Source organism: Cydia pomonella, unplaced genomic scaffold (assembly GCF_033807575.1).
Source record: "Cydia pomonella isolate Wapato2018A unplaced genomic scaffold, ilCydPomo1 PGA_scaffold_143, whole genome shotgun sequence".
In the NCBI taxonomy this organism is placed as follows: domain Eukaryota; kingdom Metazoa; phylum Arthropoda; class Insecta; order Lepidoptera; family Tortricidae; genus Cydia; species Cydia pomonella.
Window position 1 is genome coordinate 310450 of NW_026907786.1, and position 26620 is coordinate 337069.

General features: G+C 39.0%; 1 protein-coding gene across 1 annotated transcript; it reads right to left on the reverse strand.

The window, feature by feature from the left end:
* Positions 1-129: 129 nt before the first annotated feature.
* LOC133533262 (mRNA (2'-O-methyladenosine-N(6)-)-methyltransferase-like) lies at positions 130-26620 on the reverse strand. Its single transcript, XM_061872218.1, has 7 exons — positions 25351-26620; positions 25096-25236; positions 23037-23213; positions 21374-21642; positions 14024-14234; positions 4269-4327; positions 130-3835 (listed from the first exon to the last, which is right to left on the reverse strand). The coding sequence occupies exons 1-7, from the start codon at positions 26278-26280 to the stop codon at positions 3583-3585; spliced, it is 2040 nt and encodes a 679-aa protein (XP_061728202.1). The 5' UTR covers positions 26281-26620; the 3' UTR covers positions 130-3582.

Consider the following 26620-nt stretch of genomic DNA (forward strand, 5'->3'; position numbering starts at 1 on the left):
CAGTGACTTGTGCACAGCAGGGCAGGCGTGGGGCAGAACCTAAATAGCATATAGCCCACTCGCTTTTTTCACTTAAGTTTTAGGGGGACTTTATAAATAAAATGACTTTTTTTTTCAAAAATATAATGATGAACAATCAAAACAATATATTTATCGAACTATACAACAGAGATGTGGCTCTTAAAATAACTAAAAAAATGATAATCGAAATTATCTTTACAACTAAATAATATGTATATACATGATACAAATTTATCATTATGTACAAAACATACATACACTCGATTTTGTAGGTAATCTCTACAAAGTGCCGCATTCAGATTTTGTGTGTACAATATCAAAGATAATAAGCGAAATTAGCATTTCGTCGCCACCTATCACCCACATACACTTATAAACCTATATAGCATCTTTCCTAATCCGAGAGAACACATTTTTTACAACCCTACACAAATATACTACGCATATGAAGGGGTCAGAGAAAGATGCTCAAAATTATTTATATATTAATCAAATCAAACAGTTAATATATATTGATAGTTAAAGTATCCCCGCTGTGAAACTAATGTACGGGGGCATATTATGTGGTAAGTAATTGAAAGAGTTTACCGCATAATTTATGCAAAATGTTAGTGGACCGTACAGCACCATCTACTTTACAATTTTTCTTAGACTTTACCTATCTTCTAAGATCAATACTGCCCTCATAGCGGTATCTCAAATCAAAATTATTCAATTTGCAAACATATACCATATTTAAAATATTAATTTTAAAAAATCATTTGTTTTTGAGATAATTGGCTGGGTAGAATGACTCTTTGATTTCAGTTAAATGTATTAAATTGCATTAATAACGCTGCCGCGTGAAGGAGGAACTAGAAACACAAGTGCGAATAGGTAATTCGCAAGTCGTGTCGATTTTCGACTCGTGTCGTAATTTATCAACACTTGTTGCGAATTTCCTATTTTCTGCACTTGTATCGTAAATAACTATTCTGCTGTACAGATATGTTTAGCGCGGCAGTGTGAAAAAGGGACTTTGATAAAGGTACAATACATTATTGACTCGAGAATAGGGAACGCAATCCCGATCCCGCGGGATCCCGATCTCGCGAGATCCCGTGTAATTTTTCGGGATCAATCCCGACGTATAATATGACGAGATCCCGTTCGGGATTGACGGGACGCTACACACGTCCAGTTCTCAGCAGCTGGCACATTGCAACGGATGTAAGATGCCGTTTAGAAGATAAAACTCTTAATACCCTTTGTTTTTTAAGAAGTCACTTTCAAAACCACCTGTAATACTCTCTAATTCCTTATTGCTTTGATTCTTATTACAGTTATACTTATTGTTTTGACTACCTTTGTTAATTTCCAAGAAAAACTGATGATGATTTAGTTATATAATAATATTAAAGAATAAAGGTTTTTGTTTTCTGTCTATTAATATGTTATTTTAATTATCGTCACCATCACAAACATGCCGTTATTATCGTTTTAATTCAATCGAATTTTACTTTTTTTTAAATCTACTCGGGATTCCTAAAATTCCGGGATCTCGAATTCGGGATTGCATTCACTACTCGAGAAACTCCTACATTGTGCCTTAGCTCTTCCCCGACCCCTTCAAATGTCTGAGAAACGACGTCCATTGACGGTTTGTGTCGCTCAAAAAACTAGCCGAAATTAGGTATAAACATATCTCTTCCCTATTGCACAAATCTTTATCTAAACTACACTGAAGGCCCTTGATTAACAAAAGATACAGGTTGTAGTGAATAATCTTTTCCCATAGTATTTTGGAATCCGTGGAAAGCTACTAAAATGGATAGAAGGGTACCTGTCAGACAACCTTCAGTGTGCGAGTCGGTGACGGCCCGTCTCACCACTAAATGTGCTGAGTGGAGTACCTCAGGGATCTGTCTTATCTCCGACTCTGTTTGGAATATTTGTGACTGACTTAATAGCACTAATAGAGTCAGAATCGTGCTTCTTTGCAGATGATGGAAAGTTCTTCGCTAACCTTCATGTTTCTTCTGGTTAGCTGCAATCTGATTTGGATAGGTTAACGGAGTGGACTTCGCACTGGATATTTTCCATTTAAGCTCAAACGCCTACCTTATGAAGAAAGGCTAAAGGTACTGAAGCTGCCCACACTCAAAGCCAGGAGAGCGAGAGGAGACCTTATCGAGTGTTTTAAGATTGTTACCCACTGTTACAACCTCCCCGACATTCACGATATAATCAACAAGAGAACTATCAGCCGCGAGACCCGAGGTCACAGCTTAAGAATTGTTCGCACTCCCACTACTACTAAAGCTGCATATCATTCTTTGTCCAACCGTGTCGTGGCGGCTTGGAACCGTTTACCGGATAGTGTTGTAACTGCTCCCTCGATCAATGTTTTTAAAAACAGATTGGACAAGTGGCTTTTAAACAATAAGTTAGACTGAAGTTACTTAGTGATGTGATACGACTTTACAAACTTTGAACTGTATAATACAGGCCACTGTGTGACATAGGCTAATCAGCTAAATAGCTGCTCGCCTATAATTATATAATAATAATAATTTTCTCGGAAATATTCGTATGTGTCATGCTACTACTAGTAGTAGACTCGGTACTTTATGTACAGTCAGCGTCAAATACTTTGTAGCAACCAAAGTAGCCAAATAGTACACCATATATTAAGTATGGTGTACCGAACTATTTGGCCACTTTGACTGCTACAAAGTAATTGACGCTGACTGTACTAACTGACTAAAAACGCATGACACGAACATAAAAACACGATGGGCAAGGATTAATTATTACTTACAGCTGTAGCGCACTGTGGAGGTAACATACATACAGTCAGTAATACGATTAAATCTTAAGTCAATTTATCAAAAGAAGTTGAATAATATTCCTAAAGTTAGTATAGAAAGAAAATAATTTCAGGCTAGTAGGACGACAGGACTAGCTGTTCACATGTTAGTAAATTTAACTTGTTGAAGATAAATGCAGGTAAAGGGTTTGGTTTGGGTTATTAAAAGTATATTTATTTAAAACAAGTCATGTATAAAGGAAAGACAAACGTTTTCGAACAGTTTTTGGACGGGATGGAGCGGTATTAGTTAAGTATACTGTTGCACGCATAATTTAACCCCAGTGCATTAAGGCTTTTAGTAGACGTTATAGTTTTAGTAAATTTTCTAAGTGGATTTGTATATCGGTATCCAGCCGAGTAAATTAGGATAAATTCTATTCGATTCAATAATAGACCCTTTTCAATTTCCTATCCTATTTCGGCTAGCTTTTGGCTTTCGATACTTTTCTTCACGGGCTCCTCGGACGACCGGTCGCGTCGCGCAAACGACCAATCGCGCACATACATGATTGTATAATTTTACATAGGAGCATTTCACCATTCGGGATCACAGCAGTCATCGCTTACATTTCTGATTCCAAATCTGTACACCCGGCTGCAAAATTGCACGGCCACTATGAAAATGAATTAGTTCATAATGTGTCCATGCAGGTCGCCATTGACACTTGGGACGCTCGGTGAACGTGGGCCGCTCGGAGCGCCATGAACCTCTACACCTTGTCGTTGGGGCGCTTGTCGGGCGCGGCGGGCGCGGACGCGGACGCGGACGCGGGGGTGGCGGCGACAGCAGGCGCGGCGTCGGGCGGCGCGGCGGGCGGCGGGGAGCGCAGCTTGGCGCGCGGCCGCCAGGCGTCCAGCAGCGCCTCCACGCGCTCGTCGGTGGGCCCCCAGCGCGCGAAGCCGGCCGCGTTCTGCAGCCACACCACCACCGTGCCGCCGCCCCAGCGGAAGTACACCTCGTTCCTGCCGGGGGACCGGCCGTTTAGAGCGCCGACTTGTACACCACGGTACCCGCTTACCATCGGGCGCGCCGTATGCTCGTTTGCCGTCGACGTTATTCAAGTAAATAAATAAAAAACATCCAATTGCACCATTGTATATCTACTTGTGATGATGATGAGCAATATTTTCTGATTCTCACTACGAACATGCCCAGGCCTTCAGACATCGGAAATAAAATAAACGTTATTATAACTTCAGTCGACTGATCAAACTTTGAATCGCGCGCCTTGCCAGGTGTGGTACGGTCAGCGTCAAATACTTCGTAGCAGTCAAAGTGGCCAAATAGTTCGGTACACCATATATGGTGTACCGAACTATTTGGCTACTTTGGTTGCTACAAAGTATTTGACGCTGACTGTAACGAATATTAGGTCATAATATGCAAGTTACTCACTTTGGAACTACGTGCTGGAAGCCATGTCGATATTCATGTTCAAAAGCTGGTATCACCACCTGTCACAAAATAATAAAATAATCAGTGTATACTGCATATTTGACGACGACTACTCACGATCTCACACTAAATTCCGCTATTATTTTATTATAAACCGATAAATTATAAATTGTCCCAACTTTCTCGAAACTAAACAAGTCGAATCAGTAATGTTTGCGTTTGTCGCGATACAAACGCGCGTTCACGGCGCGTGTTGTCTTGACTGCCGGGGTTTCCCCCGAGTGAAGAAGGGGTGCGGTCGCGGGCACTACACGATACAAACGCGCGTTCACGGCGCGTGTTGTCTTGACTGCCGGGGTTTACCCCGAGTGAAGAAGGGGTGCGGACGCAGGCGCTACACGATACAAACGCGCGTTCACGGCGCGTGTTGTCTTGACTACCGGGGTTTCCCCCGAGTGAAGAAGGGGTGCGGACGCGGGCGCTACACGATACAAACGCGCGTTCACGGCGCGTGTTGTCTTGACTACCGGGGTTTCCCCCGAGTGAAGAAGGGGTGCGGACGCAGGCGCTACACGATACAAACGCGCGTTCACGGCGCGTGTTGTCTTGACTACCGGGGTTTCCCCCGAGTGAAGAAGGGGTGCGGACGCGGGCGCTACACGATACAAACGCGCGTTCACGGCGTGTGTTGTCTTGACTGCCGGGGTTTACCCCGAGTGAAAAAGGGGTGCGGACGCAGGCGCTACACGATACAAACGCGCGTTCACGGCGCGTGTTGTCTTGACTACCGGGGTTTCCCCCGAGTGAAGAAGGGGTGCGGACGCGGGCGCTACACGATACAAACGCGCGTTCACGGCGCGTGTTGTCTTGACTACCGGGGTTTCCCCCGAGTGAAGAAGGGGTGCGGACGCAGGCGCTACACGATACAAACGCGCGTTCACGGCGCGTGTTGTCTTGACTACCGGGGTTTCCCCCGAGTGAAGAAGGGGTGCGGACGCGGGCGCTACACGATACAAACGCGCGTACACGGCGCGTGTTGTCTTGACTGCCGGGGTTTCCCCGAGTGAAGAAGGGGTGCGGGCGCGGGCGCTACACGACACAAACGTGCGTTCACGGCGCGTGTTGTCTTGACTGCCGGGGTTTACCCCGAGTGAAGAAGGGGTGCGGACGCGGGCGTATCACGACGCGTGTTGTCTTGACTGCCGGGGATTCCCCCGAGTGAAAAAGGAGTGCAGGGTACGGGCGCGGAGCGCCACTGCCACACGCATTGAGTCACTGTCCAGGAGAGTTCCAAAGTGAGGAGCAGGCAGAGCCAGCAGCCACACCCCCGCATCTGCCCTCGACACCGACCGGAGTCTAGCTAAGTACACCCCTGTGACCGCACCAATGAGCCGCGCTAGCATTTTCTTGGCCCCCACGTTGTCCCATGCCCGCTGGACCTGCGGAGCTTCGGGCAATGTCGCCAATGGGAAGTGGGTCCTCCACCGCGCCAGTGCATCGTCAACAAACGGAATGGTGACCCCGTCTCCATGGTAATTTAAAATTCTAGAGACAAGACCAGCCACTCCGTGCGCCGACGCAAGAAACGCTGGCAAACCCACATCCCCCGCTTAAGCACTTCAGCTATCTATTTGAAATTTGGAATACTTATGAACAACGCTAACCCAGACACATTGAAAGTATTCTTTTTATATTTAATTTTTAATAACTATGGAAAATGCCCAATATTGCAAAGTCTAGTGACTAGGTCAAGTGGGGTATCATTTAAAAGAGCCCAAATTGAACATTCCAAAACAATTTTTTACATGATACTAACATTACTATAAAATCTACAAAAAAAAATATAATGAGATCTCTATTGTGACAACTTTTTTTTAATTATCCAAAAACATTTCCGAATTCAGTTTGAAATTTAACTAACTTTGTGTTTATTAGACTTGAAATTTCTATGAGATTACATTAAAGACACCTGCCACCTACCTTTCAAACAAAAGAACAATTTTTGAAATCGGATCACATGACAGAGAATTATCCTCGAAAAATCAACATACGTGCATTAAATCCAAGGCCTGTCGACTTCCTTAGAAAGACATGACCCTTTATAATTGCGCATGTGTGGTCTGATGCTGGGGAAATACTTTGCCAGTAATTAACTTAAAAATATTTTGCTACAGCAACATTGCTCCCATCTGGCTTTGTTTATACAACTTTAGGAACAAATAAAATTATTTTTATCAAATATTTTGATTTATGTCACACTACCATATGTAAATTATAATTTTATTATCTTATATAAATTATTACCTATTTCAGTTTGTCTTTGACTATGTTCATAAAATCTATGGAGAGTAGAGGCCCTCCATAATAAATTATTATAATAATATTTAATTATTATAATATAAAAAAAAATCTTAACAAAAGGCCTTGCACTTGGGTCTGGCCGGTTAGAAGATAGACAAAAGTCTGCAATTTCAATGCTGTCAATAATGTCAGTGACGCACAATTATCAAAGTTTTCATATAAAATGATTAACTTACGATTTATTTCCATAAAATATATTTATTGATTAATTTTCAAAATTAAAAATCCACCGCACAGTCTCCGCACAGACTCAGTTAAAGTTTAAACCATTGTACTAAACCAAGAAACAACAATTATTTCAAGGCAAGAAATATTTCAATCTTTATATAAAATAAGCGTACTATTGCCAAATTCAAATACATAACATAAATTTAATCTTACCACCCCCTTAAGTCCCACGGACGCTATATCGCGTCCAAAATTACAATCAAAATGCATCATAGATGTAAAATCCAATATTGTTTAAGCTGGCATGTTAGACCCCTGGTAGCAATTAGCGAGGTTAGTAATTAAGGAGATAGATTATATTTAGTAGTGTTTAAAATGTGACTGTTTTGTTTTAGAGGATGAACGTGAGAAAATAATCCTTGACCGTCAACGTCATATAATTTCCTTGGAAAGGCTCAAAATCAAAAGACACGGACCCGCCGCATATCCCGACTACGAGGATGGTTTGATAAGTCAGTGACTTTTTGCAAAAAAAATTTTTTTTACCTTTTTTAGTTTTATTTATCTACATAATCTCCTTTCAACTCCATACACTTCATCCAACGATGTTCCAGTTTTTTCAAGCCCTCCAAAAAATATTTTTTGTCAAACCCTGAAAAATATGCTTCAGTTTCAGCTATGACTTCCTCATTTGATGAAAATCTTTTCCCACCGAGCCATTTCTTCATGTTTGGGAATAAAAAAAATCACATGGGGCCAAATCTGGAGAATAAGGTGGGTGGGGCAGTATTTCGTAACGAAATTCTACTAATTCGGCTGTTGCGACTGCTGACGAGTGCGCAGGGGCATTGTCGTGGTGAAAAAGGATTTTCTTCTTTGCCAGATGTGGCCGTTTTTTCACAACTTCTACGTTAAATTTTTCTAACAAAGTAGCATTTTCTTACATACATACAAAAAACAAAACTAATCTAGCTATGAGTTTAAAAAAAAACTAGCTATGGGGTTGACGAGATACCTCCTATGCTTGTAAAAGAATGCGCAAAAGAGCTTACAAACCCATTTACGGACCTTATCAACCAATCTTTCTCTTCAGGAATATTCCCGGAAAAACTGAAAACGTCTCTTATAAAGCCTATTCCAAAGAAAGGAAATTTGTCAGGTCCCGAAAATTACCGCCCAATAGCGTTACTAAGTACATTTTCGAAGGACTTTGAAACGATTATGGCGAAACGGTTAACTTGATTTTGTGACAAATATGAAATTTTTGATAACTGCCAATTCGGTTTCAGGAAGGAAAAATCTACAACCCTTACGGTGTATAAATGTATTCGAGAGGCTATAGGATCAATAAAAAATAAACAATACGCGTTTGGGCTTCTCTTAGATATGAGCAAAGCTTACGATCGAGTGCAACATGATATTCTTTTAAATAAACACAAATGGTTTACATCATATCTTGAAAACCGACAACAGGTTGTGGAAATTGAATAGTTTAATGATGAAAACAAAAATATAAATAGAGTCCGTTCTCTCAACGTTGCTACAAAATGCGCTATCCCGCAAGGAAGTGTTTTAGGATGCATCTTGTTTATTTTATACATAAACGATTTGCCAAAACTACTAGAAGTAAATAATATTAAATCATTACTATATGCTGACGACATATCTATAATATTTCCCAGCGACAACAGTAACGAAGTTTCAAGTAAATTGGACACAATCTTTAATACAACATTGTCCTAGCTAAAAGACCATAATTTAACTATAAATCTACGGTAAACCAATTTAATCCAATTCAGACCCCACCAGAAATCGCCCCTAGACCTTGACTACTGCTTCCGTGATTGCAAACTAGAATTAAAAAGCAGGTGCTCATTACTTGGTATAGATATAGATGTGCATATAAACTTGAAAACTCACGTGGGGAAAATAGCCGCAAAATTATCTTGTTTTGCCTATGCTCTTAGACAAATAAAAATAAATACAAATTTGAAGACAGCCATCTGCGCGTATCATGCTATTGCCCAGGCTTGGCCATTTATTGTTTCACCTTTCGCTAAATAATCTATATAAATAACCCCTTGGCTGTCCCAAAAAAAAGTGGCCATTACCTTTCCTGCCGAATTAACGGTTTTCGCTTTCTTTGGAGCCCGTTCGTTAGCAGAAGTCCACTGTTTTGACTGATTTCTCGTCTCTGGCGTATAATGGTGGATCCACGTTTCATCTACCGTCACAAATCGACGTAAAATTCATTAGGATTACGCTTGAATTTGGCTAAGCATTGCTCGGAAGTGCAAGATATGAAAAACTCGTTCAGATGAAATGTGTACAGTCTCAGCTATCTCACGAATCTTCACTCATTTTATTTATTTATTATTCATAATATTTTTTTAAACAGTTTTCAGTCTCTTTAATAGTTTTTCCACGTAAAAAGTAATGTGTAATTAACACACGAAATTAGCTTTTCTCCATTTTCCAACAATTTTCCGATCGTATTTGACATATGCCTCAACAACTTTTTTACATGGAGATATAAAGTGGAGCACACTCTAACTTTTTTGTTACAGTAAATTGAACCTTATCACTGAGGCAGAAAGGTGTTCTTATCAGACTAGAGAAAACGGTCCACTTGAGATAGCAAAAGTGGGGCGCGGTGTCTCACTCGCACCATTTATATCAATATACTACTGAAATTAAATACTGTCTTATACTATTTTAGTGCTATATACAGAGTGCGGTTCTCAAATCTTTTAAGTAATTTGTAGTTAATTATGATGTCAATATTATTAACTGATTGCAAAAGCATGTAGCTTTATTTGACATTCATAAGCGCATTGTAATATGCCTACTTGAATAATAAACTATCTTTATCTTTATCATGTGCACAACAAAAAAAAAACAAAATTGTAATATGGTAGACATTGTAAAAACTTTGAATATTAATTGATATCCCCAACTTGATCACATATTTTTGAGATATTTTCATAAATGTTGTGTGACAGGTTGTAGAAGTGAAAGTTTTGCTGATTGTGGTATATATTTTCACAGGTGAACCACAATCATTCAATTTTACGATAAAAATACAAGACGATAATTGTCAAACTCATTAGGGTGAACATGATGTCGGCACGATGTGAATCAGTTTTACACAATTCTTATTAAGTACTTAAGTAAGTTTATCTAATTAGGTGTGTCTATATTTCAACATGATTAAATTGGTGGAATGATAGCTATAATAGAATAATTAATTGCCAAAATTGAAATCCAAAGTCCTTAAACATTCCAGACTTAAGTTTATACATTAATTTTTTTTACTGAAACGGTTTTGCTAACTATTTATATACACATGAGTGCGAAAGAGGAAGACTACAAATGAAAAATCGTGACAATTTTTGAATTCGACAGTGGCGGCTAACGGCTGCCATTTACTAATTTTCAAACACATGTCCGGCATCGTAACACCTTAAGTATTTTAATTAGAAAATATAAATCTCATCCACATGGAATCCAGGGCTATAACCGCGAAAATTGAAGTTCATCAATTGCGGGCGTTTTTCTGTCTTATTACGTCTTACTGAGAGTAAAAGACAAAGATCTCCGCAATTTGCGAATTTCGGTTTTTGCGGTAGGCCCCCAGTTATTAGTATGTGTAAGTGAGAACCAATATCGACAGTCGAAAAATCGGATATCGTTAGTGTTGTGTGTCGACGGAGTAACATCCCTAGTGCGCAAAATGTTCAAGTCAATAAACAAGACCAAGTGCGAGTAGTTCAAAAAACTCGCGCGGCTAGAAGATGTTGATGTCAATTTTAGCCAGTCTTCTTTGAGACCACGGGGACAACGCCGTCCTCGGAACGTCGGATGTAAACATAAAACTTAATATGCGATTAAGTCCTGTTATTAGTTAATAATTTATACATGAGAAAAGATCTTGGCCAAACTATATATTCCACGTTATCCCAATATCCCAGATACATATAACTCATGGTCACCCTAATTAGAAAGACATGCAACGGCCCACTTTGACTTCTCATGTGGACACACTTTTTGGCCAAAGTACCCCGCCTTTAAAAAAAAACTGCCAGCTACCAATGAGTTCAGAATTTACAATTAAAAAGTTTATATGTTAAAATGATTTTTGTTTTATATAGTCACTGACTTCTCAAACCGCCCTGGTAGTTTCCCGGTGATCAAGACTGCTGCTTGGAGCAGTGTGTCCGACAATCGTAATAACAACTTTAGTTGTCATATATCCATGTTTTTTATTGGCCTGATATATGTGATCTGATTACAATTTACATTAATTCCAATTGTGGAGTAAAACCACAGATTCATGTTTTAGGTATTAAAAAGCTACATTAAAAGCAATAAATAGTATATACATAATGTTTTTATTACCTATCATGAAGATTTTTAATGACTTATTTATTGTTATCAAGGTAATCTGGGAATTAAAACATGCGCTAATAAATAGGCCAACTTAACATAAATACCTAATGCTTAAAAAAAATTAAAACATTATAATCACACATACATGATAGGTTATTCGATAGCCACAATATTAATGCACCGTATTTACTGACCTGTGGTCTCATTGAATAAAATTCATAAGGGTACGAGGGTGGATTGAAAAATTTGCGGCCTGAATATTAAAAACAAAACAGAGGTTTTTTAATTTATTTTTATTTTTCTACATAGTTCCCCGTCGAGTTGAATGCACTTGTTCCATCTGGATTCCAGAGCCATTACACCACTTTTGAAGAAGCTTTCCTCGAGACCTTCAAAATAGGCATCCACCTCAGCTTGGACCTCGGCGTTGCTTGAAAATTTCATACCACCCATGTTTTTTTTTAAATTGGGGAACAGATGAAAGTCACAAGGGACTATTGTGTACTAATTAAAGAGAAACTGCCTCATTCGCTATTTCAAATCCTAGCCTCTTACCTATATGACAGAATTTTCCAAGTGAAGGATGGTGATGCGAGATCAAAATTTTATAACATAGAAGCAGGTGTGCCACAGGGCTCAGTGATTGAACCTACTCTCTACAACATATTCACGTATGACTTGCCTACCTCTGAGCAGGTGACGGTTGCCAATTATGCAGATGACATAGCTTACCTCTCCTGCCACAAATCTCCTGAAATAGCTAGTATGCAACTACAGCTTGTACTGGACAATACTCATAACTGGTTAACACAATGGCGCGTAAGAGCTAGTCCTCACAAGTCAAACCACATCACCTTTAGCCTAAGAAGAGGAGATTGCCCTCCAGTCAAACTTGGAACTGATGTCCTGCCACATTGCGAGTGTATCAAGTACCTAGGATTTCATCTAGAAAGGCGCCTTACATGGAAAACTCACATAAAACAAACGGAATGAAAATATATTAAAATATAAAAATCTTCATTGGCTATTGGGTCTAAACTCTACTCTCTCAGTGGATAATAAATTACTCCTATACAACGCAATCATTAAGCCCATCTGGACATATGGGATCCAGCTATGGGGAACTGCTAGTGATAGTAACATAATGTGTCTTCAAAGAGCACAGAACGCCATCCTTCGTGTGATTGCCAACGCACCGTGGTTCATCCGAAACGATGAAATACACGATTATCTCAATATGACCACCATACAGGAAGAGATCAAAAAATTCACAAACAATTATATTGAGCGCCTAGCAAGCCACCAAAACCCACTAGCTTCAAAACTACTGGATAAGACTAAAACTGTACACAAACTTAAAAGGAAGCACATTGTGCAAAATTAATGTCTGGTTAAATGAGACAATGGTCTCCAAAACCCCAATGTCAATTCCTACATACATCAAAACCGATTATAGTCGTTACCGACTGATGGCAGTTCAAACAGAAAAAAAAAGTTCAACAATTATACATAAACATAAATTTATAGGTATAGAAAATTACTTTTTTTGCCTATTGTATGTTTTTGAAACAAGCTCTTTTGATCCTAATATATAGGAATAATAATATTTATAACTTGATTATAACTGTTTTGTTACCTATATTTTGAAATAACTTCCTAATATAGAAATCATTATTTCTTAGTACAAGAGATGCCTGTGATTTTGATTAATATCTCCTTAACATAATATTTTTCTATTTGAGAAATGCTAATTTAAAAACCTTACCCCAACAAAAACAAAAAATACAAAAAGAAATACTCTCGCCGGGATTCGAACCCAGAACCACTAGCTTTCTGAACTGGATTACCTACCAAAACCCGCCAGGCTAAAGCGGTTGTCAATTTTAGTACTGAGATACAAAGAGAGCGCCACTAGTATAAACGAAGTTTTGAAAGAGGCATATTTTTGTATGGAGTTAGCGTTCTTCTCCTTGTGACTATTGTATAGGGACCGTGCGCGATGGAGGGTCTGCAATCTACACGTCACGTGTTGTGTTGTGCATGGTAGGTTCTGCCATCTCGTGGGCTACATTGGAACAATAAACATCACATTTACGCCTCGCGCCAAAAATCTGACGGCTCCTGTGCTGTCTCCTATAGTTCATGCACGCTCCCTATTCTTTGATTAAATCGCAAAAATTAGTTAGACAATTTGCCGAAAGATGGCGCTGCACACAATAATATTTAGTATAAGTACTTCTGATCAAGTCTTTCGCGTTCATAAATACACGAGATAATTGAAAGTTTGTACGGAACCCTCGGTGCGCGAGTAAAACGAACTCGCATTTGGCTGGATTTTTGTTAACTATAAAACCTAAATAATTAATGAAAATTGGTAAGTATCTCAGTCAGTAAACAAAAATGTAGACATAAACGCGCGACTCCCGCCCCGCGCCCGTTCAGTCTTTTCTATGGGAGCGCGGCGGCACGTTATTAGGCGGGTCCACGCAGAGCGAGCATACGCGCGAGACTGTTTCCTCACGCACAAACCGGCCAGTTTAAACGTGCCTCGGCCGAGGCGGCGCGCGCATTTAACTCGCCTGAGCCCGCCGCCTCGGCCGAAGCACGTCTACACTAGCCGGTTTGTGCGTGAGGTAACAGCCTCGCGCGTATGTTCGCTCTGTGTGGACCCGCCTATTGGTAAATTTTTTTATAGTTGACTACAGCGTAACAAAATGAATCTTATAGATATGTGGCCTACATGAAAAGTACACATTTATAGTTTGGTATACGAAATCTTAATTCAATAATTGCAGTCGACGAGTAGAAAAAGGTTTTGTACGTATACTGGTGTGTACCTGCTTGCGCTTGAAGTGGCTGGCCTGCAGCTTGTGCAGCGCATGCGTGTGGCGCTCGGGCCACTCGGGCAGCACCACGAGGAAGGACAGCGGCTCGGCCGAGTCCTGCAGCAGCCGCTCCATGTGGCGCAGCGCCGCCTCCAGCAGCTCCTCGCAGTACGGCGGGTGCGCCACCATCGACCCCGACACCGGCCGCAGCTCCAGGAACGGTCTGCAAGTTAAAAAAAAATATCCTATAGTTTACCAAAAGAGAGGTTGATTGTAAAAAAGTCTGCAAATAATTAAAATAGTGCATCCCATTAGGACAGCCGAACCGAACTAGATGGTGCTATAAAACATCATGTTTTATGGTAATTGTCCAAAGTCAACTTTTGAAACCCAGAGTTAACGAAAATTGTATGGAGCTGAGCAGCGCCATCTAATTCAGCTGTCAAGATCATGGCACGATTTTTTATCAAGTAAAAGTGTAAGAAAATTCAATAAAAAAATAACAACATGACCGTTGCAGCACGCTGAGGTCGATTGAATACAAGTTAAAACTAGCATTTAGCACATAGTCATTTATTCATAATAGTATAAATATAAATAATGAATTCTAAATTATTTATGTATTGTTTGTTGTTTTTATAAATTGTATAGTTAATGGTATTTTCTCAAACATGCAATGAAAATTTCATGTTATGTTCCTTATTGCTTATGGCTGCGAAGTATGACGTTTCAGGTGCGGCTAGGACAAGAGGTCGTTAATGGAATTTCATACAAATCTTGCAGTCCTAGGCCGGCAAAGTCCTCTTTTTTAATTTCCATTCCACATAAATTTTTGGCACCGGCATCATGACATTCTGCCACTATGCGTATTAAAAAAAACAATAAACGATTTGGTATGTACTTAGTGCAGTTTTATTTACATAATAAATCCGCATGAACATAATAAATAACACATTATTATCAATTTTTTTCATAACTATACATATACACATTGAAATATCAATATTTCATCTAAATATTAGGTAGCGGTAAAAATGTCTACTCAAACGTGTCTCTAACCGAATAGAAAAAAAAAGGTTTGGCGGGAAACTTGATAATTTTTCGCTGTAATTCTGTTTTATCGGATTTAATTTTGTTGTTTATAATCTTGTTTTGTTATAAATAATTCAACATGATGTCCGAACCGAATTAAGAGCCGAAGCAAAATTGGCTATACAGAACTTGCAGCCGGCAAAAAGGCGAAATATATATATGGTTACTTATGACAATTTTATAAATTGGAAAACCAAAAAAAATGTCCATTTTCTCAAAACACCTGTTTTTGTCATATTTAAAAGAACTGGCAGAAACAAAAAAGTCTTCAACATAGTGGGCATTGTACTCTATGCTCAATGTTTTGTTTACTAAGCATCTTTTAACCCGAAATGCATTGTGTTTTAGTATTTTAAACTGTAACTCGACAGTTTAGACTACAACGCTTAATATATAAGTTTAGTTTATCTACATAATTATCTAGCAACAAGTATTACTATTGAGTTCTGATTTATTATTGAGATTGACAAGAGGTTATAATTTAATTTTGGTCGCGACAAATTGAAATTCTAAAGGTTCGTTCAGAAACGTTCTTTCGTACTTTTTTAAAGAAATATAATACCAGCGACTGATAATAAACATAGATGACGAACTAGGTCTGCAAAATGACCCCACACACATTGTGCCAAAGCGGGCGGGGCATCAACTTTGTGCCGTGGAGCTATTTAGTTCGCAAATGGCAGCCCGTTGTGACAGTCATAGTAAGAAGTATTCAAATAATATCTTTAACCAAAGAAATATGCCTTATTGTGCGGCTAAATGATGTGTTAGTCGTTCCAACAAACACTGGAAAAAATATGGGATTACTTATCACGTACAGTTTAGCTAGGATCATATTTATTTTGATTTTTCTTGAGCACAACAGGCTTTATATGGGGATGATGTTATGCATTTTAAACAACCATTGATGAAACGATGAAACTTTCATTTTTAATTTGATCAGGTTGTTATTTTAATAATTTAAAGGGTCAAAATCCTATAGTGAAACTGCCCCTGGCTGAAATGTATACCTTTCTTAGAAGCGTTAATTGGTCTTATTATAGGATATCATTTTACAATATTTCAAGCCTGAAATCCCCTTGGTTTGGATAAAAAAAAATATATATATAAAATCTTTTTTAATTTTTCTATATATATATATATATATATATATATATATATATATATATATATATATATATATATATATATATTTCTGTGATCTCGGAAACGGCTCTAACGATTTCGCTGAAATTTGGTATATGAGGGTTTTTGGGGGTATACAATCTAACGCGTGTTTTAGAGTTTTCATGCGTTTTTCTTTCGACGCAGAATATGGTCGCTAATTTCGTGTTGCCGGCCACTATCCGTCTGGTCCAGCGGGTTAAGACGCGGACTGCTAAACGAGTGTTATGGGTTCGAATCTCGCCCGGTGACTAACTTTTGTTTTTTTTTATATGTTCAAGTTTATATATAATTTTTTAGTTTTTATTGTTTTAGACAAGTTTAAATAAGTAAAAAAAATGTAGTTAAGATTATTACCTATACACCACCATATTACAATAAATAGTTATAACCGAGCAAAGCTCGGTCGCCCAGGTATGATATCTTATAATAAGACCAATTAACGCTTCTAAGAAAGGTATAGGGGCAGTTTCACTATAGGATTGCGGCTAGACCCTTTGTGATAGTAAATATGAATCGCCGTTATAGGTGGAGGTTTTTTATGTGTACTTTCTTACTAAGTCCTCGCTGCTATTTAAACTTATCGTTAAGTTCGCGGACGGCTGGACGTATTTGGCTAATTTTGGTATTGGAATATTTCTAGGTCCAGGGACGGTTTTAACAGTGAAAAAATATGGAAAGAATGCGAGGAAAATAGTAAAAACTATAATGATACTTTCCCATACAAACTGTTCCTATGACGACGTGTTCAATACGAATTTCTGCATGTTTGCTCTGATCAAGATGAAAATCGATATCTGAGGATCCTAGAGGACCTTTATAATGAATATGAGGTCAACAATGAAACAAACGCCCGCCATCTTGGATTTTTGCATTTTGGCTCTGATCGAGATGAAAATCGATATCTAAGGATCCGAGCGATTCATTACGATTCTGAGGTCAAATTTGGCAAAAATGACCGACATCTTAAATTTCACCGTGTTTGCTTTTATATGATAAATGACGTATGATGATCATGATAAAAGCAAAAAAGCGGCAAAGTGCGAGTCAGACTCACTCATGAAGGGTTCCGTACCATTTATGACGTATTAAAAAAAAACTACTTACTAGATCTCGTTCAAACCAATTTTCGGTGGAAGTTTGCACGGTAATGTATATCATATATTTTTTTTAGTTTTATCATTCTGTTATTTTAGAAGTTACAGGGGGGGGGGGACACATTTTACCACTTTGGAAGTGTTTCTCGCGCAAACTATTCAGTTGAGAAAAAAATGATATTAGAAACCTCAATATCATTTTTGAAGACCTATCCATAGATTCCCCACACGTATGGGTTTGATGTTTTTTTTTTATATATATTTATGACGTATTAAAAAAAACTACTTACAAGATCTCATTCAATTCAAACCGCACATATAGGACGTAGAAATGCAAAGGCGAGCCACTGCGGTACGCGCGAATATGTTGGCTAGAAGATTCGCCAAATGTAGCGACAGCGTAAAAAGGCAGCTGTTCCTCAGTTTTTGTACAAGCGTCTATACAGTGGAGCTATGGTCCGACTACACCTGCGCGGCGGTCAGAGACTTGCGTGTGCAGTACAATAACGCGTGGCGGGCGCTGTTACGCCTGCCGCGCTGGTGCAGCGCGAACGCCATGTTCGCGGAAGGGCGCGCGCCGGGCTGGGACGCGCTGCTGCGCGCGAGAAGCGCCACCGCCAGAAAGGCAATATATGGCTCCTTCAACACGCTACTGTCGGCGGTGAGAGAGTGGGACGCCAGCCCGCTGCACGAGCGCTGGAGGGGCTACCATAAGCCTATCGTGACGGGCTCAGGGTAACCCGGGACGCAGGCCCTTATTTGAATTTTAATGTAATATAATATATTGTTATTTAAATTTTAGGATGTTATTTTATTTTAATTTAATTTAATTCTTTATGTAATGCAATTATGTGTAAATGTATAATATATATGGAAATAATTTTCTGGATTAAATTTCATTCATTCAAACGAATTTTCGATGGAAGTTTGCATGGTAATGTATATCATATATTTTTTTTAGTTTTATCATTCTCTTATTTTAGAAGTTACAGGGGTGGGGGGGGGGGACACATTTTACCACTTTGGAAGTGTTTCTCGCGCAAACTATTCAGTTGAGAAAAAAATGATATTACAAACCTCAATATCATTTTTGAAGACCCGCGGCACTTTTTTTATTATTTTGATCTCAAATTCATAATAAAAAAAGTGCCGCGGGTTGAATTTTTGAATTTTTCATCCGATCAAGGTGAAAATCCATATCTGAGGATACGAGTGGCCCTTCATTATGATTCTTAAGTCATATTTGGTAAAAGCGCCCTCCATCTTGAATGAAACGCCCGACATCTTGAATTCTCCATTTTTAGGGTTCCGTAGCCAAAAGGCAAAAAAACTGAACCCTTATGGATTCGTCATGTCCGTCCGTCTGTCCGTTTATGTTACAGCCACTTTTTTCCGAAACTATAAGAACCATGCTTAGAACTAATATCTATAAATTTCATTCATTCAAACGAATTTTCGATGGAAGTTTGCATGGTAATGTATATCATATATTTTTTTAGTTTTATCATTCTCTTATTTTAGAAGTTACAGGGGTGGGGGGACACATTTTACCACTTTGGAAGTATATCTCGTGCAAACTTTTCAGTTTAGAAAAAAATGATATTACAAACCTCAATATCATTTTTGAAGACCTATCCATAGATACCCCCACACGTATGGGTTTGATGAAAAAAAAATTGAGTTTCAGTTCTAAGCATGGGGAACCCCCAAAATTTATTGGTTTTTTTTTTCTATTTTTGTGTGAAAATCTTAATGCGGTTCATAGAATACATCTACTTACCACGTTTGATAGTTATATAGTTCTTATAGTAGATAGTTCTTATAGTTTCGGAAAAAAGTGGCTGTAACATAAACGGACAGACGGACGGACATGACGAATCCATAAGGGTTCCGTTTTTTTGCCTTTTGGCTACGGAACCCTAAAAATGGAGAATTCAAGATGTCGGGCGTTTCATTCAAGATGGAGGGCGCTTTTACCAAATATGACTTAAGAATCATAATGAAGGGCCACTCGTATCCTCAGATATGGATTTTCACCTTGATCGGATGAAAAATTCAAAAATTCAACCCGCGGCACTTTTTTTATTATTTTGATCTCAAATTCATAATAAAAAGCCTCTTGGATCCTCAGATATCGGTTTTCATCTTGATCAGGCCAAAATCCAAAATCCCAAATGCCAGCTGTATTTTTCCAATTGTGACCTATCAAATTTACATTATTTTACATCTGACATATTTCTATGCCACCTAACCAAACGTCGCAGGTGCCCTATAAGATAAACGACACAATGTATTAATTGGTTCGAAGGCTTAATTGCCTTTAACACGTGCGATAAACGAACAAAAAAAAGGCTTTAAAATAAATTAATAAATTATCATACAAAAATATTGCATTTAAAAGTAGTCTATATTGCATAAAACCGTCTACCTAGAGTTGGTTTCCATTGACATGTATGTTCAAGTGACAACGCTACAGCCAATCACAGCGCCTCATAATAGACCGATCGTAGTTCGGGTGGTTTAAATTGACTAATCATGGTCAAATGAAGTTTCGTCGAAGAAAACAAGACCTGAAATTAGACGAGTTGCAATTGGTCCGTTATTAGTATTGCGTGTTTTAATAGTGGGGCCACTTTTACGCTGATATTTTGTTTGACGTTAGTCTTCTATGTTTTTTTCGTTCGCTGTATAATACTAAATATAAATGTATGAAGAATCTGTTTTTTATTAAAACCGAGTTAAAATATAGCGAAATAGTAATATACACACGTTAGTTTTAGTCTTTTTTACATATAATTTCTTTAAAAATAAAACTTAGATTTTTTTGTTGTTTATTTCATTGCATGTTTGAGAAAAGCACTATACATACCTCGCCGGGAAATAGGGCATGCCCGCCTCAGACATATGTCTATATGTCTTCGGACGGCAACCCCTTTCGTCCCGGCCTCTGTAGTAATGTACTATAGTTAAGTATAAGTATAGCATATTAATCTTAATTTTAAACTTGCTTTGCGCTTCAGAGCCCCAAGATACAGACTTAGCCTAGTTTGGGTTCCACCAGATATTTCTTTTATGGATAAATTGTTACTGGTAGTAATAATAAAAAGATTTTGATTTGATTTGGTTGACACAATAGTACGAAATTCCATCGCGGTTGTGTTGGTCCTAATGGGAGAGCACCATCTGTGCGAGCTGTGCGCCTTGAAAAACCCCAATAATAATATTACATAACCTCGAGATCCAAAGTAAAAAGTCAGTATCGGCGAATGCTGAGGAGTACTGGTGCCAGTAAAAGTTGAGCGGCGACGCAAAGCATTAAATCAAACGTGACATCGAAGCAGCGGTGCAGATATTCCAGTACGGCACACAGGCAGCGCCATCTGTGCGAGCTGCGCGCGAATTATAACTCCAATAATAGTATACTACGTACCCACGAGATCCAAAGTACGAGTCAGTATCGGCGAACGCCGAGCAGTACTGACGGAAGTAGCAATCGAGCGGGGAAGCGAAGCACTCGAACGTGACACCGAAGCAACGGTGCAAGCACTCGAGCACGGGCACGGGCAGCGCCATCTGTGCGAGCTGCGCGCGAATTATAACTCCAATAATAGTATACTACGTACCCACGAGATCCAAAGTACGAGTCAGTATCGGCGAACGCCGAGCAGTACTGACGGAAGTAGCAATCGAGCGGGGAAGCGAAGCACTCGAACGTGACACCGAAGCAACGGTGCAAGCACTCGAGCACGGGCACGGGCAGCGCCATCTGTGCGAGCTGCGCGCGAATTATAACTCCAATAATAGTATACTACGTACCCACGAGATCCAAAGTACGAGTCAGTATCGGCGAACGCCGAGCAGTACTGACGGAAGTAGCAATCGAGCGGGGAAGCGAAGCACTCGAACGTGACACCGAAGCAACGGTGCAAGCACTCGAGCACGGGCACGGGCAGCGCCATCTGTGCGAGCTGCGCGCGAATTATAACTCCAATAATAGTATACTACGTACCCACGAGATCCAAAGTACGAGTCAGTATCGGCGAACGCCGAGCAGTACTGACGGAAGTAGCAATCGAGCGGGGAAGCGAAGCACTCGAACGTGACACCGAAGCAACGGTGCAAGCACTCGAGCACGGGCACGGGCAGCGCCATCTGTGCGAGCTGCGCGTCGCCGCCCGCGCCCACCCACGCCGCGTAGCGCCGCAGCACGCACCACACGCGAGAGAGGAACTGCTCGAACTTCTTGTCGTCGAAACAGCTGTACCGGTATAGGCATTCCTGAAAACAAAACGAGGTACTTGAAACAGATAGACAGATACAAATCACAACAAGTTATATTAATAGCTGTAGGATGTGGAACAGGCACGCAAAAACCAAGAAACACGAAATATTTCATGGAATTCGCTAGATGGCGCATTGGCGCCATTTCATAATAGAGCTATTTTTAGAGTTTAGCTCTCAATATCGCATATGTTGCATTTTTTTTTACACTCAATGCATACGTTATGATCGTCAAGGTTGTCTGATAAGATCGTAGAACGTGTTAAGCTATTATTATAATAAACAGTAAAGGCCTATCAACATTTTAAATTTAGAGATGGGTCGAATGTTAGGTAATTATTTGGCCCGGCCAATAACCGTAACGGACGGTTACAGTTTATAATGGTTAATGGTAATTCTAATTTACGTTCGACCAACGGGTCTCTATTGTTTCCCATAAAGTTTTAAGTCATAATGTATTGTTTGTCCGCATTTTCGTTAGCCATAATTTGGTTTTTCTCAGAAACGCGTAACTTTTCAGAATTGCCATAAAACAAACCTAACCTAACCTAACCTATCTATAGGATAACCTGAGGAAATTCCTGAAAAGTTAACAGTTTCAGAGTTATGACTAATGATAATATGACTATCATTACATTATGACTTTCAATAATTATGTCAAACAAAGGGATCCGTCGACCAACACTGATATTAGGTAAGTTTTCAATGTCCGTATTCGGCCGAAATATTCGGTTAAAATGCCGAATGTTTGGTTGCGAACCTATAAAATATAAGCTCCACTCCAAACTCCAGAACTTTTCAAGTTACTTTCTGCCAGGTGAAGTCTTCCCGTTGTCATTAAAATGCAAGATGAGACATGTTGAGTCTGTTTTGTTTGGCGAGGGTTGGGGGTTGGCGCTTGCCTGTTTATTGTCAGGGAATGCCTAAGAAGCGGTTAATCTTAAGTTGCTAATTTAAGTAATTGAAGCGTTTTCGAATGGTTTATTAGAATGTTATAGATGAACCGAATAGTTCAGTAATATTTGAACTGAATATTCGGCAAATTTCATATTCGGCCCATCTCTAATTTAAATTATACCAAACCAAATACTTCACATTCTGTTATTATGTGCTAGTGGGTGTATCAGCTTCTCAAGCTTTTGTCTGGGTGTGGTCCAGAAAGTGCTTGACTATGGTTGAGGCAGTGCAAATAAAAACTACACCAAGTAGCACCAGACTCAAATAGATGCACCGACCAGCATCTGCAGGTAGGCCGCGTTGATGACCTGCGTCTCGCAGAGGCAGCGCAGCAGCGCCTCGTCATGGATGAGGAAGCGCTCGACTAGGATAGGCTGCGAAGCCGGCAGAACAAACTGCACAGCTAACACCAGACCTAGCCCAGGTGTACCCACCAGCTTCTGGAGGTAGGCCGCATTGATGACCTGCGTCTCGCCAAGGTAGCGCAGCAGTGCCTGGTCGCGGTCGAGGAAGTGCTCGACTAGGGGCGGCCGCGGGGCCGGTAGAGCAAACTGCACAGGGTAGCACCACACCTTCCGTAGTGCAGCTTGCTGCAGCGGCGCCGGCAGTTCCTGCATAACAAATAGAATAAAAAAAATCGAGCAAGTCAAGGTAATTTCTTAGAAATTTCGTTTTTTTTCCTTGGTTGGTTTAAAAAAAAAAAGTTCAAAATATTAATTCTAAAAATTAAAAATTTTGTTTGGAAGTATTACGAGGTGTGAACTGTCAATGGAAACCTATTAACCTTTTTGACGCCAATGACGGATATATCCGCACCGTAGGTCAAAGGCCGAAGACGGATTAATCCGTCACAGACCACAGAGCAAACATAGACCTACATGCATATGCATAAAGTTCAATTTCAGATTTGTCACTCCAGTGACATGGCGTCCAAGTGACAGTTTTTGTGTTCGACACTCAAAAAGGTTGATTAAAGATTTATATCTCAAATCTTGTTGGTAATAATAATAACTACCACCATTATAACTACTTTCACACCCATTTGCAAATTCTTGTGAATTCAATTTAGTGGGCAATGTAGCTAAGTGTTATTTATAGAGGTTTTTAAGTGCAAATAAATTACCATAAAAAAGGATTACAAGATTATATTTATAGTAAATTATCATGACAAAGTTTTGACTTTGATGTAAATTATAGTATTTATAGTAAATTATTATGACAAAGTGACAAAAGATGAATAATGTAGAAGAGGTCAATAGAATAGAGATTTTTCACTTCGGGTCACTTCTATATCTGGCGCCGAACATGGTGAGAAGAAGTTAATAACTCGAGATATAAAATTGAAGAAATTAGATCTTATGTAAATTGAAATTGAAATTATTTATTCTGCCAGAGACATGGTTACATAAGGTGTTGTAAGGTTTTACACAAGGTAATAAAGTACACACATCTCGCCAACATTAAGGGCATGCAAAGGAATTTCTTACGCTAATTATTTACACAACAATTCATAAGGATATTATTTACATCATAAAACATTATATATATTCCTACAGTTAACTATTACAACAATATTTACACAGAATACCTATTTTATAGTTAGTTTAATACCTACACAGACATTTACATTAATTTTCAAAATTATACAAAATCAAAATTACCTAGGTACTTCAAAATACATAAATTATTAAATTTCACAATACATACTAAAATGTCATATATAAAGAGTCGATATCAGCATATAATTTAAAGGCATTCATTTTAATATCATTTAGCGTAATAATTTAATAAATAAGCTAGTTTATTCTTATTAATAAACCATATATATTGTAAATTAGGTTTATTTAAAGTATCAATTTCATGTTAAAATATTCAGTTATACAATAAAAACATTTATCTACTAACCAAGATCGAAGCTTTATCAAAAATATATTATACGGCAAAACTCTTAATTCGAGAGGAATATGGTTATAGATCTTAGCTGACATAATATAAAAATTTTTCCTGAATACGGCTGTTTTAGAAATGGGCTGCTGAACTTTCAACATATCCCTTTCCCGTAACATTGGGTTTTGTACAGGCCTAGTGAATAATTCAGGATTTTGTCTAACAAACTTTGCGTGTTCATATATGAACATGGCTGTAAGTGTCAGTATGTTTAGTTTTTTAAATAATGGCTTACAAGGGTCTCGTGGACCAAATCCGCATACCACACAAATGCATCTTTTTTGAATTAAGAAAAGCTTGTTAACGTCTGTCTGTAATTCTATTTTAAGTTAAAAAAAAATCAATTTAATCTCACGAGTTATCAACATCTTCCCACTGTATACGGAAATTATATATACTATACTATTGGTACTATATTTTACAAAACATGTTCTTTTGTTTGAATTACTTTTATGCACACATTATGTGTAAGAAAATAAAAATAAATAAGAATTGTGTGACAAGTATGAATAAATATTTGCAAAGATTTTTTTTATTATTCCATACCTGTATTCCATTTTCTTTTAACAGAGCACTATGCTTCTCTCTTATTTTACGCGCATACTCTGCAGATAAGTGGTATATTTTCAAACAAATGCCTTCCACAGAAGCCTTGACTGTTTCAGCCAAATGTGGCTGGCATTGTCTCTGAAAAATGATTAACATGAGATATATTTCACAAAAGATTACAAATAGTTATTTAAAAAAAAGTATGCTACTAAAGCCAAAGAAGTGAAATCATTTTAAAATGTAATAACTAACCCGTAGATGTGCAAGTCGGTCTTGAAAATCATCATAAGTAGCTCCAACAGTGCGTCGAAGCCATTGGAATGTATCTTCTGCATTCCATTTCACCACCTTACGACTTTCAGGTGATGCATTCCTGGATTCTATCATTTTCTTTGCAGCTTCAGCATAGCGTGACAATTGTTTACGAGCATCCCCAGTGAATTTTGGATGTGTCAGCTTGATTGGTATATCATTCATGATTTCTTCATACATAGAACGGGATATTTCAGGGAAGCAGTGACTTGGCAAAAGTGGATCTGAACCTCCTTGGTCATTCACTTTTCGCTCCATGAGCCAACGATTAAATGAATCCTTTGGAGCATCAATACCCTCTCTGGTATGACACAACTCTTGATAGCATTGCCGAAGTTTGTTTGCAAGTGTAAATCTGAAACCTTCTATTTCTGGATGAGGATGGGGGCAGATTGTTGGGGGCCGCTCATATATAACCACATTTGTTGGCACCTCAATATCCCAAGGCCCTGCCAGAATAAACTTTTTAGGAGGAGGTCCATTGTCCTCTGAAGGTCGACGTTTGCTGGCACTTGGAGTCATATTACCTGCATTGGGTGGACCAGTGTGACAAATGCCAAGGGGGTCTGTGATAGGGTCAAAATCTCTTTTTACCGCCGGTAACTCCCACATTGATTCCCCAGAAAGCTTATTCCAAAAGTATGGTCTGTTTTCTCGTTTGGACCAGTACTTGCGCCAGCCCTGTTGTATGAGATCTGGATGTAAGTCGGCAGCAAGGTGTGGAGCCAGCGGCGCTGGCGCTCCGGGCGTCTGGGGGGTCTCCCCACTGCCGCCGGGCGATGACTGGGTCTCGGGTGATGAGTCGCTTCGCGTTGTTGTGTTCTCCCAACTCGAAGACCCGGCAACAACTTTGTCTCGAACATCATTCATGGTGCTTCTTTTGATTCAACTAATAATAAGAAGAATTATATAGCACTAAACTGTCTTGCATCGAAGTTTAATAATCCTCTTACGCTAATAAGGTTCTAATAAGCACATTTTTCATCAAGAATCATTAATTGTTTTCTTAGCGCCAAGAATTCTTATCTTGCAAACTTCAGCGATCTCAAAGAAATACATCATGATTTATACATGAAAAATAACAGAACAAAATAAAACTTTATAAAACAATATTAGTAACTTCGAAATCAATCAGAAAGTATTGTATCGTAAATTTACGACTAAGCAAGGCAGCAAAGCCCCCAAGCTAGCACCGCCATCACAAATATGA

Coding starts and splice junctions, on each gene's coding strand:
- LOC133533262 (XM_061872218.1), bottom strand. CDS start 26,280: ATGAATGATGTTCGAGACAAAGTTGTTGCCGGGTCTTCGAGTTGGGAG. Junction 23,214..25,095: donor TAAAAGAAAATGGAATACAG/GTATGGAATAAT, acceptor TTTGTTATGCAG/GAACTGCCGGCGCCGCTGCA. Junction 14,235..21,373: donor TCGTACTTTGGATCTCGTGG/GTACGTAGTATA, acceptor TTTAACTTGCAG/ACCGTTCCTGGAGCTGCGGC.